Source organism: Zootermopsis nevadensis, unplaced genomic scaffold, assembly GCF_977971745.1.
Source record: "Zootermopsis nevadensis isolate Lab colony 2312 unplaced genomic scaffold, Znev_1.0 Znev_ptg000021l, whole genome shotgun sequence".
NCBI classification, from domain to species: Eukaryota; Metazoa; Arthropoda; class Insecta; order Blattodea; family Termopsidae; genus Zootermopsis; species Zootermopsis nevadensis.
In genome coordinates, this window is record NW_028259153.1 from 12,842,949 (window position 1) to 12,859,756 (window position 16,808).

General features: G+C 33.7%; 1 protein-coding gene across 9 annotated transcripts in view; it reads left to right on the forward strand.

The window, feature by feature from the left end:
• Positions 1-16,808, forward strand: part of LOC110841541 (Obscurin) — a 122,179-nt gene that overhangs the window by 87,763 nt on the left and 17,608 nt on the right. For all 9 annotated transcript variants that reach the window (XM_087352862.1, XM_087352861.1, XM_087352857.1 and 6 more), the window contains 13 exons: positions 20-195; positions 866-1,041; positions 1,841-1,955; positions 2,309-2,599; positions 3,219-3,397; positions 3,711-3,907; positions 5,258-5,416; positions 5,966-6,225; positions 6,963-7,264; positions 8,636-8,869; positions 14,089-14,209; positions 14,520-14,660; positions 15,820-16,005. In XM_087352862.1, the coding sequence (XP_087208988.1) occupies positions 20-195; positions 866-1,041; positions 1,841-1,955; positions 2,309-2,599; positions 3,219-3,397; positions 3,711-3,907; positions 5,258-5,416; positions 5,966-6,225; positions 6,963-7,264; positions 8,636-8,869; positions 14,089-14,209; positions 14,520-14,660; positions 15,820-16,005 (2,537 nt within the window). The remainder of the gene's footprint in view (positions 1-19; positions 196-865; positions 1,042-1,840; positions 1,956-2,308; positions 2,600-3,218; positions 3,398-3,710; positions 3,908-5,257; positions 5,417-5,965; positions 6,226-6,962; positions 7,265-8,635; positions 8,870-14,088; positions 14,210-14,519; positions 14,661-15,819; positions 16,006-16,808) is intronic.

Sequence of the window (16,808 nt, forward strand, 5' to 3'; positions counted from 1 at the left end):
ATTTTTATAATTTCAACAGTATAGTGTGACAGCATCCAACTTAGTTGGCCAAGCAGAGACAACTGCTAACTTGATCATGGCTCAGATCCCTCCTTCATTTGGAAGACCTATTGATAGAGCCATTGAGGTGGATGAAGGGGACATATTGGAGATTAAGACAAAAGTAGATGGCAGCCCTGTTCCAAAAGTCAAATGGTGGGTTTAGAATGTAGTGTATTTTCTCTCTCTTGATTTAATATAATACAACTGAACTACAATTAATTCTGTACCTAAGCATTATTCTTTAAAATTATATAGAAGACGTGGAAATAAGCTCCACTTTGAAGGTGAATAATCAAATCTTTGCCTTAATTTCCTTTGCACACTAGATAGGGATCTACCTGGGCTTCATGTCTTTCTGGATTGTGGAAATAAAGTGAATGTTTACATTTGATTGGGAATTAAAGCTTATCCTTCCATTTTAAGGACAGGCAGAAGCAGAATTTCATGAAATGTGTATGTGTATAATTAAACAGTTCCAGAATGTACTGGTGTGAGGTGTAGTCTCTTTTTGCACTCATTTAATAACAGGTTTGCAAACACGTGAGGAAACTTACAAAAAGGACTTTTCTTGAAGAAACAGCCATAGATAACATTATTTTCATGTCATGAATTGGATTTGAGGTACTGAGAAATTTTTATGATGTAATAATGAGAAATGCTTAGTTTGCTTGAGTTCTTTCACTGTCATAAGTGTGTTACTTTTTTCAGTACTTGATACCTTTCAGTTTAAATTTCATATAAGAATGAGTTTCTGTGATGTCATGTAGGGCAGTGTGTGTTGCTTTGGTCAGCTCAGCATATTGAAGTTTTAACTTTTATCCAGGTTTAAAGATGGTGAGGAACTATCTGCTAGTGATCATGTTAAACTCACAGCCTTGCCAGATGGTTCTGTTAGATTGTACATTGACAGTGTGGTTCCAACAGACTGTGGAGCATACAGGCTTGTTGCCACCAACAAGAATGGAGAAGCAACAGCCATCTCTGCCATTGCTGTTAAGCGTAAGTTTTTTATAGGTGTAATATTATTTGTATTTTTACATAACATGTAATTATTTTTTGGGCAGTTGATTGATAGTATGCATTTGTTGCATGGCATTCATGAAATTAATGCATATTGTGCTGACCACATCTGTTGTCCATCTGTATTTATGGTTCAACTTAAGAACTGCATGACAAATTTGCATGATATTTGGTATGGATATTTTGGCATTATGGTTTCATCTAAAATCATACTTTCTAATTTTCTTCAGTCAATAATATTAACATGGCATATGAGCAAACTTGTGATGTGGGATTGATACTAGTGCCACTTACAATGATGTGCAGTAATATATTTTCAAATATTACACAACTCTGGTATAGTCATTCTTTGTGTAATGTAAAAACAACAACATGGCAGCTGCATGAAACAAAAATAATTCACTTCACCAAGATTCATTTCCAAGGTCATATGCGTATGAATCCAATGTGCTATCACAGAGCTATCTCATGTTGTGTTATGTTGGTATTGATTTACAGTACTTGTGTGTCATGTGACTAAGACTTTGACCAACACTTATTATAACCATAAGCAAGTTCCGGCATGAGAAGTGGGTATGTGTTCTTATACATATACAGGAATGCTTGAATAATGACAAGTTGCAATCAATAGTGTTGGCTTTTATCTGTTTATACAATATACTAAGTCTGTTGTTTGATAAGTACATACTACCATATGACTTCATTATTTAATGTTCAGAATATGGTATTACCTGAAATAACATTGTATTATGATTGCTGATGAACTTATGTGTTGCAGCCAATAACCGCAAACCAACATTTTTAAAACAACTGGAAGACACAAAGGCTGTTGTTGGACAGCCCCTTAAGTTGGAAGCCCAAGTCATTGCATTCCCTGCACCAGAAATAAAGTGGTGAGTTTTAGCCAATGTTTATGTGACTGCACCATTTAATTAGGTACGTGACAAGTGAAAAGTAAATGCAGCAAAATTGTGGTGTATCTTGTCATATGTGATATTTTTCTTTGTTCAGAGTACTGGGAAAAAGACTTTATGCCTCTGTACAGTATCTCCACTATCAGTAAAAGTACCTATGAGTTTGCACAATAGAATCCATATTGTTGATTACACTGTCAACAGGAAATTTCTTGTATATGCAAAACATTTACAGTAAAACTTATTAAGAATAGAAAACTTAAAAAAAAAAAGCTAGGTAACACCAAATTGAAGCGCATCTTTTTATTCTGGTTACTGTGTATTTCTTGCAGGTTCAAGGATGGTCACCCCATTCGTCCCACTCAGGCCATCAACTTTGTGAACCAACCTGGTGGTGTTATTGGTCTGCACATTGATACTGTGAAGCCAGAGGATGCTGGTAACTATACTGTTACAGTAAATAACAAACTTGGTGACCTGACAGGAGCAGCAAAGGTGGCTGTTGAGGCTCGAGAAAAGAAGCCAAGTTTCCAGGCAGGCCTACAGCCTAGCACAGTTGTTGAGGGCTTCCCTGCCAAGTTGGAGGTGAAAGTCCTAGGACATCCCCCACCCACACTCAAGTGGTAAGTTCTAATAAAGCACCAAACATTTCATTGTAATGATTAGCACTAGACCTCATCTGGAGGTCTCATGTTCACATATCAAACCCAGACTTGCTGCTGTGACAGAATCTTTACGCTTTCCCTTACTTTCACTGGGAAGATTTTGGGATATTACTATAAAGTAGGCCACTAATGTTTCCTTCCATATCCTTCAGTTCATCATTCATAATCTGTATAGTTGACAAATAAAGTGCTCTGAATTTAGCTCCATTTGCTTGGTGTCCCTTTCAGACTCAGCATACATTTGTGTAATTCAGGGCATTTACTTATTTCTTTCGCACAATAACACACTATAATTTTATGATATACTAGAAAACAAAAACAAAGAACAATGTAGACCTCAGTCTCCTCAGTCTGTGTTGACAATTTTTAGTGTTTTTTCTGCAGAAACAGCACAAAAAGTTGGAGAAAAGGAAGAATAAAAATAAAGCTGAAGATCATTCAAGATTTTTATATTATAATTTTATTACTGATCAGGAAATCAGGAATCTCTAAGAAAATTCTTATTCCTCATTATGTGGGTTAGAAAGAGGTATTGGATATCCTGTTTATGCTATAATTTGCATTTTCCTACATGAAGGACTCACAATGGGAAGGAGATTGTGCCAGATGGGAAGAGTGTGAAGATTGTTCAACTGCCTGATGGAACAACAACACTTGTGCTAGAAAAGGCAAAGCCTGAGGATGCTGGAGACTATGAAGTGACAGCTACAAATGAGAAGGGCTCAGTTTCATCCAAAGCTCGTTTAGATGTGTCAGGTTTGTTTTTTCTCTACATCTTTGTATAATGTGCTGTGAAGTATTCATTCAGATATACAGAGTAATGCATTTTAGACTGTTTTGTAGCACTGAATGATTGTGTCATTTTGGTTTGCAATTTATTATCAGGGGGAATTCTGTGAAATGCAAGCCAGTTAGGTTTTCTTATGCTGGCTTTCAGTCTTACCATTATAACAAGAAACTATGATAAACTTATAGTATTTTTAATAAGTGGAACAATATGCATCCTTAACAACTCTTTATTTCAAATGCCTGGATTAGTTTAATGCAAAATGGTTTGTTATCTTTGCAGACAAGGGTCGTGGTGATGCTCCAGAAGAAAAGCCTGCATTTATCCATGGCCTGCGTGATGTAACAACAGAGGAGGGAGACATCCTCCTGCTTGGTGCACCTTTCATTGGCAACCCTATTCCTGATGTCAAGTGGACAAAGGATGGAGAACCTGTTGTTCCATCTGAGCGCATTATGCTCACTTGTGACGGAAAGAAGGTATTATGAAAAGACTATTTTTTAAAGGTCTTCTCCCTCTGTATTGATAATGTTATTTCCATTTTCTTCAAAAGTGATATATAAAATATGTTACTAGTGAATTGTGCAATCTGTCATTCTTTCTCTTATGATTGAGAAGGGTCTGTCTCATTAAACAAATTTTATTTTATCATCTCTTTTTATACCAGTCCTCATGGTAGGTTTGGTTTACAGAAACAAAATTGTAACTTTTAATGAAGAGGAATACTGGATCTATTTCATGCTGTAGGAAAAGTTTATCTACAAATTAACTTTTGGTCAAGCAAAGCAGAGCAAACAGGATCATCACATTGAAGAAACCTATACCCAATGTGTCATTTCTCAAATGTTCTTGCCACATTTCCTGATAGGCACTGCATAAAATCAATTTAGGAATGTTGATCCCAAAAGTCCCATTAGTATAAAAAGGGTGCCCTCAATATTCATAGTCTTAAGAAGTCGTTCCACTTTTAAACTTCAAAAACCACTTGAATATTGATTATTGTTTACTTAAAAAAACAAGTTTTATCATGTTTTTGATTTCTGCACTAATATCCCTAATTTGAAACTGATATACGACACTGTTCTTTAAGATTTTCTAATTTTTTGAAAATGAAAAACTAAGATATTGCTTCACAGTATGTCACTTCTGATTGTTATTCTACTTTTCTAAATTAATGGTATATGCTTCAACAGATTCTATTCAACCATCATTAAGACACTCTTTCTTAACTCTGGTAGTGCCCAGTTCAGACATTTTTCATCAAATCTTTTATGTCCATGTTGTGTACATACATACATACATACATCTTTATTACATTCCATGGATCCATAAGCTAGTCAGATGACAATAGGATGTAGAATAAGTCATAATAATACAATACATGTTATACAAATACAAGTCATATAAATGTCACAAAAATACAAACAAAGGGTTCACATGAAGTGCAGAACAAAATCATAATATAAGTACTGCTAGTACATCCTTTGAAAATGGGGTGAAATTCAAATACTTGGTAACTAAGAAAACAAGTCAAAATTTTACTCAGTTAAAAACTTCAGAGCAAATTGCATTCAGTTATGAATCTTTTATCTGCCTAAGAATCCAAATATTGAACCTTATAAAACTTGTCATTTTACTACAATTTTTATAGGTGTGAATATTGATCCTTACCCCCAAAGGAGTACCAGGGATTGAGGGTGTTTTGAGGACAGAGGTCTAAAGAAAATAATGTAACCTTAGAAAGAGTAAATTACATTACCAGAATTTCATAACAACTCTTCGGAAGATAGTGCATCATGGATTTAATGCTAAATACACATGTGCATTAGGTTGGTCTTGAGGTAAAGCCTGCAAAGCTGAGTGATGCAGGCAACTACCTCTGCCAGTTGAAAAATCCCCTGGGTGAAGATGAGTCAGCAGCTAAAGCATCTGTGAGAAAAGTGTACCAGGCTCCTAACTTCACCCAGAAGTTCACTGACTTGCAGCAGGTATGCATAGTCTGCTGTTTTCATATGGAGAAGTGTGATGGCACAGCAAATTGCCACTAGTATACAGCAGGGCTTCAAACAAGGAGTTCATTTTTGATAAATGAGCAGTTCTATTAGAATTAAGGAAATTTCACATAAGATATTATTTATTATCACACATATTGCAAGCTCTTCAAAGCCCTTAGAATGAAAAGTATATTCACCTAAGTGAGAAATTTGGGATATTATCAGAATCTTTATGATTTATTAGGGTCAGTTAGTACTGAAAGGTTGCATTTAAAGATTTTTGCATTTATTAATAATAATTCAGATTGGCTCCTTAAATTCCACCTTTGATTCTTTGATCACTGAGGTAGTCACTGAAGTCTTGTCAGCAATCAGTGCTCTATTCTTGCATTGTGGTATTGTGCTGTATGATGTGCAAAATCTGAACTTTTCATTTTGCAGTCTTTATATTTCAAATGTGTTTGTTTTAAATTTAATACTCTTTAATAACACATAAAAACTGGAATAGTCTTACAAATATAACACCTCTTTTTCCTTGTTCAGCTTCCAACATTTGATGCAAAATTCCCAGCTCGTGTGATTGGTATTCCACAACCAGATGTCTCATGGTACTTCAATGATCAACTAATCACTCCTGGTACTGGTCCAGACACTGATAAGTATCGGGTGAAGCGGGATGGCGATGCTGTCTGCTTGTATGTGAGGGACTGCAAGCCATCAGACTCTGGGCGCTACAAGTGCAGGGCCTTCAACTGTGATGGAGAAGCCTCATGTGAGGCTATCCTTGAAGTAGTGGATAAAATGTGAGTACAAGAATTACTCTTTGTAATGATAATGTAGAGTGACATTGGCACAAAAGTTGAAAATCATTCTTGTTACATAATGAGAATGGTGGGAAATAGCAAAATCTCACTTTTCTTTCCAGTATGCTAGAAGGAAGATAAACTTCAGGTACTCTGGAGACTATATCAGGAACATATTTTAAAAAGTTATTGGGTGACTTATGCAGAGACTAGATTGTTTCTAATATAGAATCCTTCTGTCTACCTAGTGTCCTCTCAGTTTAATGCATGCAGTAATTTATTTGGCATTTGCAGGACTTACTGCCAGGCAGCACCAGAATTATAACTATTAGAATATGTGTGATGTCACATTCCATCAGTTTTAGAACTTGAATTTAATGTTAAGATGTTTAAGTGCCTTGTCATTTTTTAAATTGTTTATGAAGTTTATTAATGATGCATGTAGAAAATTAGGTACTTAGTTGAAAGGAAGAAATAAGAATTTATCAGTTATTTGTAGAACACTTTGCTAGTAGTTTATGCATTTTTGTGTTGGAGCCTTGAGGAGTCATTTTTATGTTCTAACTTTATGTGAGAGAGAGCAAAAGAGGTAAGGAAAGGACAGTTGGATGTTGCATTATGCAGAGTAGTTCTTCTGTCTGGCATGATGACAGAAATTGATGTCTCTCAGTTCCCCTGACTCAAGATTTAACTCGGTTTACAAATTATTGCATCTGAGGGGAAGTATTGTTTTGTAGTGAGAAGAAGCAGAAAGTAGAACCTCCAGAATTTCTGAAGAAGATTGGTGATTGTGAGGTATATCAAGGCATGACGGCTAAGTTCACAGCCTGTGTGTCTGGTTTCCCTGAACCGGAATATGAATGGTTCCATGATGGAGAGAAGATTTATCCGAGTAATCGTATCCACGTGGAACATGAAGGATCAGGTCTTCTTAGACTGTCTATTGAAGGTGTGGTTCCATCAGATGTGGGCAAATATAAGTTGCGAATATTCAACCCCCATGGTGAGGCAACCTGTGAGGCAGACCTGAATTATGACTGTAAGTATTTCAAAACAATTAGAATGAGGGTGAGATAGTGATAATAAATAGAAAAATAATTTGCTTTTGGAAGAACTTAGGGCATCTGTTTTGTCATAAATGTTTGCATCTGTATAAAGAGGCTAGGTGAAATCATGAATTTATAATTATACTATTTTATGTTCTATTAATTTGCATTATTTCTATTAGTACATATTCTGAATATCTTAAAGTATCATGTGTCCCATAAAAGTTTCCTACTGTTTGTATCTGTTTCATATAACAAATAATTCATATAAAATTTGTAGACAAACTTGTGATTTATCTCCATAACAGAGTTTACCTTTATAGCTCCAGCAGTTCAGTAGTACTTGCTATCAAACTGAAAAACTTCATATTATTTTGTGTATCAACATATTACTTTTGTGTTCACATACATACACAAACAGAAATAGTTACAATAAGAAAAGTATATATCTTTTAAAGATCTATAATTGTACAAATTTTTAATGTGCTACATTAAACATTGCTCCCGACTCAGATGTCTGAATGGCTGCCATGTTAGTTTCATTATTGGTATGAAGGTGTGGTAGCACTGGATCCAAATCAGTTTAATTTTAAACTGGTCCATTCATTTGAAAGTTGTTATGGAGGTCAGACACACACAGGCATTGCAATGCCATAAGCCTTTGAAAAAAATTATGTAAGTAGGCTAAATATGTATTGTGAATAGGATTCATTAGTGGGTTCACGCTGGCTTTTTGCTGCTATGCAGAGATTGTAATACTGATAAATTAAGAAATAATTTTGGTTAACTCTTTTTCCATAACTGTCAATGTTTAATGAAAACTGCAGGGTTTTTTCGTTTATTAATGAAAACAAATAGATATAAGGTAGTATAAAACTGTCAGCTTTTAGTAAAGATTGCTAAAAATAATAAGTTACAAACATTGCTACAGTTGACCAATTTAGAGCAGTTATTTCAGAAAAAAATCAGTGTATGTGGAAATCAGAAGTTTAGGGGATGAAATTCTGTAGTGGTAAATTTTAATTTGAATCCAATGTAAAAGTGATTTTATATTAAAATCCTGAGTATAAAGGCTGGCACAGTTTTGTAGTAAAATTCTGACCCAAAAGCATGGAACCTGAAATAATACCTGTTTTATACTTGTGCTTGAATACTCAAACTTTCTGTGGCCTCCAGTAATATTACCTTCATACTAAGTGAATGTCCACTCATTCAACAAAGTTATGGAGGATGGACTCACACATGCACAAGTGTGTATACACTCACACACACACACACACACACAAATAGAGACATAAAGAGGAATACTGTAAGAATGCCTTTTCTTTTAAATAAGAAAAATAATAAAATTCAATGTATTTTAGCTCTTGAAAGTAAGCCAAAGCGACCTATTGGAGACCAATACACTGACTTCGATAAGTTCCGCAAGACAGGAGCTCCACTGCCTCTAGCAGATCGTCCAATTATAAGCCGCATGACTGACCGTCGTCTTACTTTGTCATGGAAGCCTTCAATTCCAATTGGACCAAGAGTACCTGTAACATATAGAGTGGAGATGTCAGAGCAGCCTGACGGAGACTGGTTTACTGCCCGTACAGGTAAAACTTATAGTAAAATATATTCCTCTACATTATTAGACCCCTATAGACATAAAAGAGCAGCCACAAAAATTAGGATTAAAGACTAGATAAACTTAACAACCTTAGAGGTTGTAGGAATTGATTGAGTGAGAACAGATTTATAGTTCTCTCTTGAAGGAGAGGCACTTTGATCCTCTCTGGCTTATGCACAGCAAGAAGGAAGGGCAATGCATCAGTGTTACTGACATTTCTCCACCAACCCTTGTAAATGTTGTACATATAAACCCATTTTCAGACATGAGATGAGAGTTTATAATGCTTAGAGAATTGGTTTCAACATTCATGCAGCTTAAGCAGAGACAATGTTGGAAGACTGAAATGTGACTATGATTGACAGTGGAAATCTTAAAATTGATGATGACCAAAAATTCTAGACTTTTACAGTCATTTGTATTGATCCGGTGGTTTCAGAAATTGAATTTTCTTATATTACCACTTATTATTCTTTGTTATACCCTGACCATCATGTAGTTATTAGTCAGGAGTGCACTGTAAATATATAAACTTATGATATTTTTACATTTACTTTTGAAATATTGACATTGTGTTCTTTTTAAATTCTGTATGGAATGACACCCTCAGTCCTCCATCACAAAAACCACTTGGTTGAAACATCACACTGATAATCTTATCCCAAATTTTGTTCATGTTGAGAATTTATAATTTCCATTTGTAAGTAAAAAATCCAGAATTTTCATCAAATAAAGAAAAACAGAATCTAATGAGGATTCCCCCATTTAAAAGTATAATTACACATTTGAGGCTCATGAAGTACTCTATGTTTGAAACTGTTCAAAACATGGGTTCAGTACTCAGTTCTGTTCTACCTGTTTCATGCAATTAAATAATTTAAACATGTCCAAAATATTATGCCTACAACCTTGTGCTCAGGGGCATGATATTTGTAGTATCATGCTGTGAAATTGGCTGTCCACCCTCACTCATGTCATTTTCTACAATCTGCAGCCAATGTTGTTAACATAGTCTGAGAATTTTAATGTGTCGCTGTAAAATTGAGGTTTTTTAAATGAATAATATTCTTTAAAAATTAAAATAGAAATGGAAGCAGCTGTAACATGAATTATGGAGTAAAATTATCTAATCAGAATTTATTAAACTATTACATCAGTGTTTGCTGTTGTCTGTTCAGATTAACTGTGGCAGTACCCAAAATATTTCTATTCTTCTTCTGAAATGTTAGTTTCTTTTTATATGTACATCGATCTTCTCATTTAATACAGCATTATTTTTAACAATATGGGACTGTGTACAATATTGAAGGCATTCTGTATGAGGTGTATGAATTGTACACATAGTTTTAGATGTAACCATTACGCTTAATAACTTTTTCAGTAATTCATTTCACAGTCCTATGGTAGATTCATCATCTCTCAAATTTAAAATGTTGTGAACATTGTTTTATATAGAAAAACATTTAAATTGCAGCTATTTTTCGTGCATGTTTCTTATGTGCCTTAGTTGTCATGGTTTGATTACCAGTTTTTCACCCATGAGTCTGTTCCTTTTTCCATTTTTGCTTTCCTTTTGTTCTTTTTGTTTTTAGGGGCTAGTATTCGACATTTATCCTAGACACTTTTAATGTCTAGTGTATTCCTTGCAGTATTTCTTTTTCTGGGCTTGTGTTTAACTTCTACCTTGAAGGACTTGATCTGCAATTAGTGTCCTGCATGATTCATTCTGGTAACAAGACTTGAGAGCTAGCATCTGAATGCTGCTGTTAATATAACGTGAAATCTGTCTTCTATTTATAAAATTAAAGTACTCATACAGTTTCACTTTGGTAACAAAAACATTTTACCAGACATTATTGTCAATATTTTGATACCATAGCTCATGTTATTTGCTGTTCCATATATCCCATGTAGAATTCACTCATCCACGATAATGTCATAGTCTTCATCCTTTGTAATGGTCTGCTTGGTACTGAGACATCTACAAGCTCTTATAAAGTAGAACACAGATATACAAAATGAACATTTTCATAGCAATACTGAAATTGACATTAACTTATCATGGATTCTATATCCACTGGGCTAAAGCAATATAACTGCTTAAATAATTCTTAATGCAGTTATAATTTTAATATCAGTACTGAGAGTGAATTTGTACTGAATAATTGCAACTGACACTACTCTAGAGATCTTCCTCATTAATGGTGGAATAATGCATGCCATTGTTTTGGCCAGTTGGGTAACTGCAATAAAAATTCACTGCTTGTCAAGTCATCAAGCAATGAAGTAGAAGAAAAGTAGCTATAAAAATATATGTATCTTTATGACTGAAGTATCTTTACTTCTGAGATGTTTGTTTGTCAGTAACTTCAGTGCTTTATATTGTTTTATCTTTCTTGGAGGTTTATTTGATCTTGACAGTGATTACTTGGACAGTAAAGAAGTGATGTGCATCTGCTGTAACCCTAATGTGATTTTATGAAATTGTTAATAAGTTAATTCAGTATAATGTTGTTAAGTGAACTGGATGTGATTTAATTGTATCACTATGTTTGCATGAGCTCATTTGACTCAGAAACATTAATTTAATTCTACATGTAAGCATAAAACTATAATTAGCTATTCTTAACTTTCAGTTAATTTTCTATTTCTTTCTTTTATGCTAGTTGTTTAACTCTGTGTTTCACACATTGTACTGAGAGCTTTTTTAACCTGTAATTGGGGCTATGATGTATGAATAAATTAATATCAGACTGCAGTAATGGATATTGTCATTTATTGCTTAACTAATACAGAGGCAGTAACTATGTTTATCCAAGAAGCTATCTCTATGAAATGTTGATAATGGTCACTAGTTATGTTCAATCTTTGTAACTACAAATGAAAATTATTTTTACTCTTTTTTTTGGCCCTCGTTTGGACAATTCTTGTTTTTTTATGGTTATTGTGATGTAAGACAACAATATTTATTCAAGATAGCTTTGGGTTTGTCATTGATTAGTCAGTGAAAGGTAAAGCAATTGTAGTTTTGATATAATCTTGCAGAGCATTGCAGGATTACTATTATCCATCAAAGCAGAATAGTTTACAGCTAGGTGAGTACTGCGTTGTGGTTGGCTGATAATATGAACCCTTTTGGCTTACATTCAGATGCTAACTTATGGACACTGCAGATGCTATGTGTAAATACATGGGCTGATTTGCAGAAATAATTTTCTGAATTAGATTTATATTCTAATATGCAAACAACCCCACTAATAATCTGTACATGAATGTTTACCTCTTGCATGATCATGCGAATTAAACCATCACATTTAATTTTAAACAAAGAAACTTTCTATCACACATAAACTGTACTGATGATATTTGAGATTTGAAGTTCTTATAACAATGAATACATTGATTGTGGTTTTCTGGATTTTGTGGTTTTGTAAGTGGTCATCAGTGATTATGAAGATGTTGCTTCCAACTTCAGGGTGAATTTTTAGTGAATTTTGTTGAAATTCGGTGTACATGATCTATAATTAAACTGATTTGGAGGATTTTGTCTTTCATAAAACTGACATACAATTTTTAATTTTTCTTAAAATGGTTTACTGCACTTGAAGTTAGTATATAAATGATAACTCCCACAAAGATCTACTACTTTTATGTCAAACATTTTTTAAAATTTGCACTTATTTAACCTGTATATTTTTAACATGGGATATTTTCATCTGATTGGGGGGGGGAGAGTTGTCCCACATGGCAATTAAGTAGAATGAAAAATACTTATGTTTCAGTGCAGTTTTATATACGTGTTTTCCATTTGCTGGCTTAATAGATTTCCATCTAAACATCTGTACTAATGAGGAATGCAAAATTACAGAATATGAATTAAGAAAATGTACGTGATCCATTGTAATTTCTTGTCTCTTTACATGTGTACACGGTATAGCTATGTTTTAAGTTGAGTAAGATTTATAGACATATTTCAACAAAATGTAAGATGTGATCACATTTTGTGTTGTATTTAATGATGCTTTTATTGGCATGGAAATAGAACAACACTGTAAAATGTAGTCACACTCTAATACTCCACTCCTTATTATATAAATTAAATGAAACAGACAATTGAGATGTTTTGTTAGATGCAGAAAGTAAGAAAACAAACCTAGTTTGTACAAGACATAATGACAAGTGGAGGAAATAATTTATTTTCCTACCTCTGTGCATGTAAGGTATCCTGTTGTGTTTTGTATTTTTGTTATCATATATTATATTAACTTCTTTATTTTGTTTTGGATTAAGGTAGTGCCTGATTGCTCACTGCAATATATTATGTCTAACATTAAGCCATTGCTGTGCTTCTGCCACTAAAGAACTAACGTTGTACATAAATACAAGGTGTTGATGGTTAACCAACAGGAAATGGCAGCAGTGAATATAAAAGGGAGTTGTTCCAAACAAGCAATAACACAAATAACACATTTTTACCAACTGGTCACTGCTTGAAGCCTGTATCAAAATGTACTGACATTTTTACTGTTACTAATATGCTTTTGGGTTAATGATTTTTCAGTGAGTGTATTTAAAAGTTAATACTAAAGTACTCATATTTGTAAATATTAATCCTGGGCTGAAGCACACAAAACTACAGAATGTCAAGTCATATGTCATATATTTACTTTTATTTCAGTAATGAATTGCATAGTTAACCAGATTTTGCTTTCATATGAACACTTGATACAGCAATTACAACTAGTTGCCTTGCCATGAGGTTCCAGTTCTATTGTCTGCAGTTTACTAATGTACCATAGAAGAAAATTATATGTATTAATGCAGTCATATGAAACTAGTGAACATTTCATGTTTCTGGTATCCTGATATCTGGAAATTTCAATTTAATCTGATTTGAAAAATGTGTGAATACTCATTTTGTTTGTAAGCAGATTGTTTTCAGAACCATAAATGAAAAAAGGTAATGGTGACCTGACTTCTTAGGGTAAATTGTTTAATATTTTAATTTGTCTCTAAATAAACTGCATTCAGATTGATGTGGAATTAAAGAATTGAAAATGCAAGAGCTGTTTAATTGCTGAAATTATTGCTAATTTGTATATGAAATATAACTTAGGAACGTCAGTTCACGATTCTTCCAATGTTCCTGTATGAAATGTAATAGGACCAAGCTTCAGACGGTAAAAACTATGTTTGTATTGACAGGAATTCGAAGCTGTGCCTGTGATATCCATAATTTGGAACCATTCCGTGATTATAAATTCCGTGTACGGGTGGAGAACAAATATGGGGTCAGCGATCCTTCACCTTTTGCAGTCACTTTCAGGTGAGTTATATTTGGCAGTTTCTTTGATAAAATGTCTTGCATTGTGAACGTATGTGGCAATGAAAATACAAGCCCAGATCAACTAAACATATTTTGTATTTATTTAAGGGTTTTGATTAAATGTAATTCTTGTAGGTCATATAAAGTAACCTTCTATTCTCTTCTGTTTAAAATTTTTTTAAGCATATTATCAAAAGGTTAAGGAGAGGAAACTTTCATGTCCATACATTTATAATGACTTAAGGCCTGATATTTGATTAACTGATATTCAATTTATGAAATTGCTGTTAATGTGAGTACACTTTTGTAGAGAAAAGTTGGAGCCTGATCCACCTAAGTTCTTCCCATATCTACAGCCGGGTATTGACTTTCGCCCAGAGACATCTCCATACTTTCCTAAAGACTTTGACATTGAAAAGCCACCACATGACGCATATGCACAGGCTCCAAGGTAAGTAAGTAAGTAAGTAAGGTAGTAAGGTAGGCCCACAGAAAGAAATTTATGATGCTATGCAGGTTTTGTTATTTGTTCTTTTAGTTTATCATAACATGGCATCAGTAGGATACAGTTTAGTCATCATCATTCCAGAAAGAATCTCAGTGAAATTTCAGTATTTCACTGTAACTGTGAAAACCTGCCTGATGGCCAAATGTGACTGAGCTGTATGATTTTTAATCTGGGTCTGAATGTGTTCACTATCTATTTTACTGATTTATTTAATGTAGTTTTAAAAGAGCTCAGTAATACATAAATTTAGAATGGAGTACTTATCACTAAAAACAGAGTAAGAAATTAAGTGAGGCATAACCGCATTAGTCCTCTCTGTAGTTTGTGCATTGAATGTTGGTAGTTCCACATGATACACACTAGCCATGTGATCTCTTATTGTTTGTTCCCACAAAACTTTCATTTCATTCATTTAGCATGGTAGCATATTCATAGTATGGCAGTGAATCAATTTAAATCTCAGACATAATATACTTAGATCCTCACAATAAATTTTAAACTTAAAACTGCTTTTGTTAAAGAGAATGTTGCCTGTAACAGAAATAAAATATGAGAGAGAAATAAATGTAGACAACATGGATTTAGAATTAATGTTAGTTACATAACACACAGAGAAGTGAGAAAACAAATGATGTGGTTTAAATAATCTTTCTAGCAAACATATTGGATGCAAGGTGATATAATGGGTTACATCACATTTAAAAAAAAAAGTGATTTGAAGTATTTCCACACAATTCATTACTGTAGTACCACATTGTTGCACAGAGCTCCATGTGATACTATCATATCTGGATGAATGATGCCAAAGAATATGCAGCAATGGCTTTGGATCACATCAACAGAACAACGATGTATGTGATGTGGCATGAAAAACACCTTTGGATTGTTCATGCATTCCAGAGAGAGTACCTTTCCAGTCTTGTTGATACACAAAATTAAAACTGAAAGTTGTAATCATCTATTATTACATTTGTTTTAGAAACTAATAAATGGTAGTGATTGGGTATTTAGTTACTTTATGATGCTGTATTTGCTGCTGAGTTAATGTGTTGTTGAATGAGACATGATGGAATGGAGTGCACAGTTGATGTGGTGTTGGCAGGTTCCTCAGACAAGAGCATGACACACAGTATGGCGTGAAGAATCACAATTGCAACCTCTTCTGGTTTGTATATGGCTACCCCAAACCAAAGATGACTTACTACTTCAATGGTGAACCTATTGAAACTGGAGGACGATATGACACAAGCTACACAAGAAACGGTCAAGCCACTCTCTTCATTAACAGGTTTGAAACTTATGTACTGGACATTTTGTGTGAGAAAATATATTTTCTAACCTAGATCTTTATATCTTCCATGTTGTGTTAATTATGCTATGCAGTTAGGATATATGGTAATAAAGCAACTATCATTTGGGTGTATTAATTTTAAAATTTGAAATGCTTGATTGATGAATTGAGAATGGTTTATGTATACACCACAGCCATCTTTAATGGTTATCCTTGCCAAAAAGTTCCACAATATTGAAGTTTCTCCAGTAGCAGATGCTGATACTTGAAACTGAAAAGTGATGAAGAAAGATCTGCATTTGTTAGTAGATCATAGGACACAAAGAAACTACAGATGTAAATAAAAGTTGTTTTATAATTTCTGCAGTAAATAAATAGTTGCATTTTTATCACAGCATGCAGTTAATATTTTGTTGTTGTTTTGTTACTATTAAATTATTCTTAATTTGAACGTATGTTGGTTTTTATGTCATGGTAGTCTTATGTATGTTTGTGACAGTTACAGTTTTCATTACCTTACAAAATTTTATGTATAAAACAATCAGACTATATTGTATCATGGATTCATAAAGCAGGGGTATTTATGCCCACAGAAATTTGTTGTATGATTTTTTATAGCTCACATTATCAAAACTTTAGAAATTTAGAGGTTAAACAAGCTTAATTTCTGTCTGTGCTAGTGCTTTATTTCAGTGCATTAAACTGAACTTAAATTTGCTGTAGAGATATCACTGGTGAATTAGCATCAGGTCAAAATATATTCTTATATTATCTTGATTTTAAAAAATTTTGAATTAAAA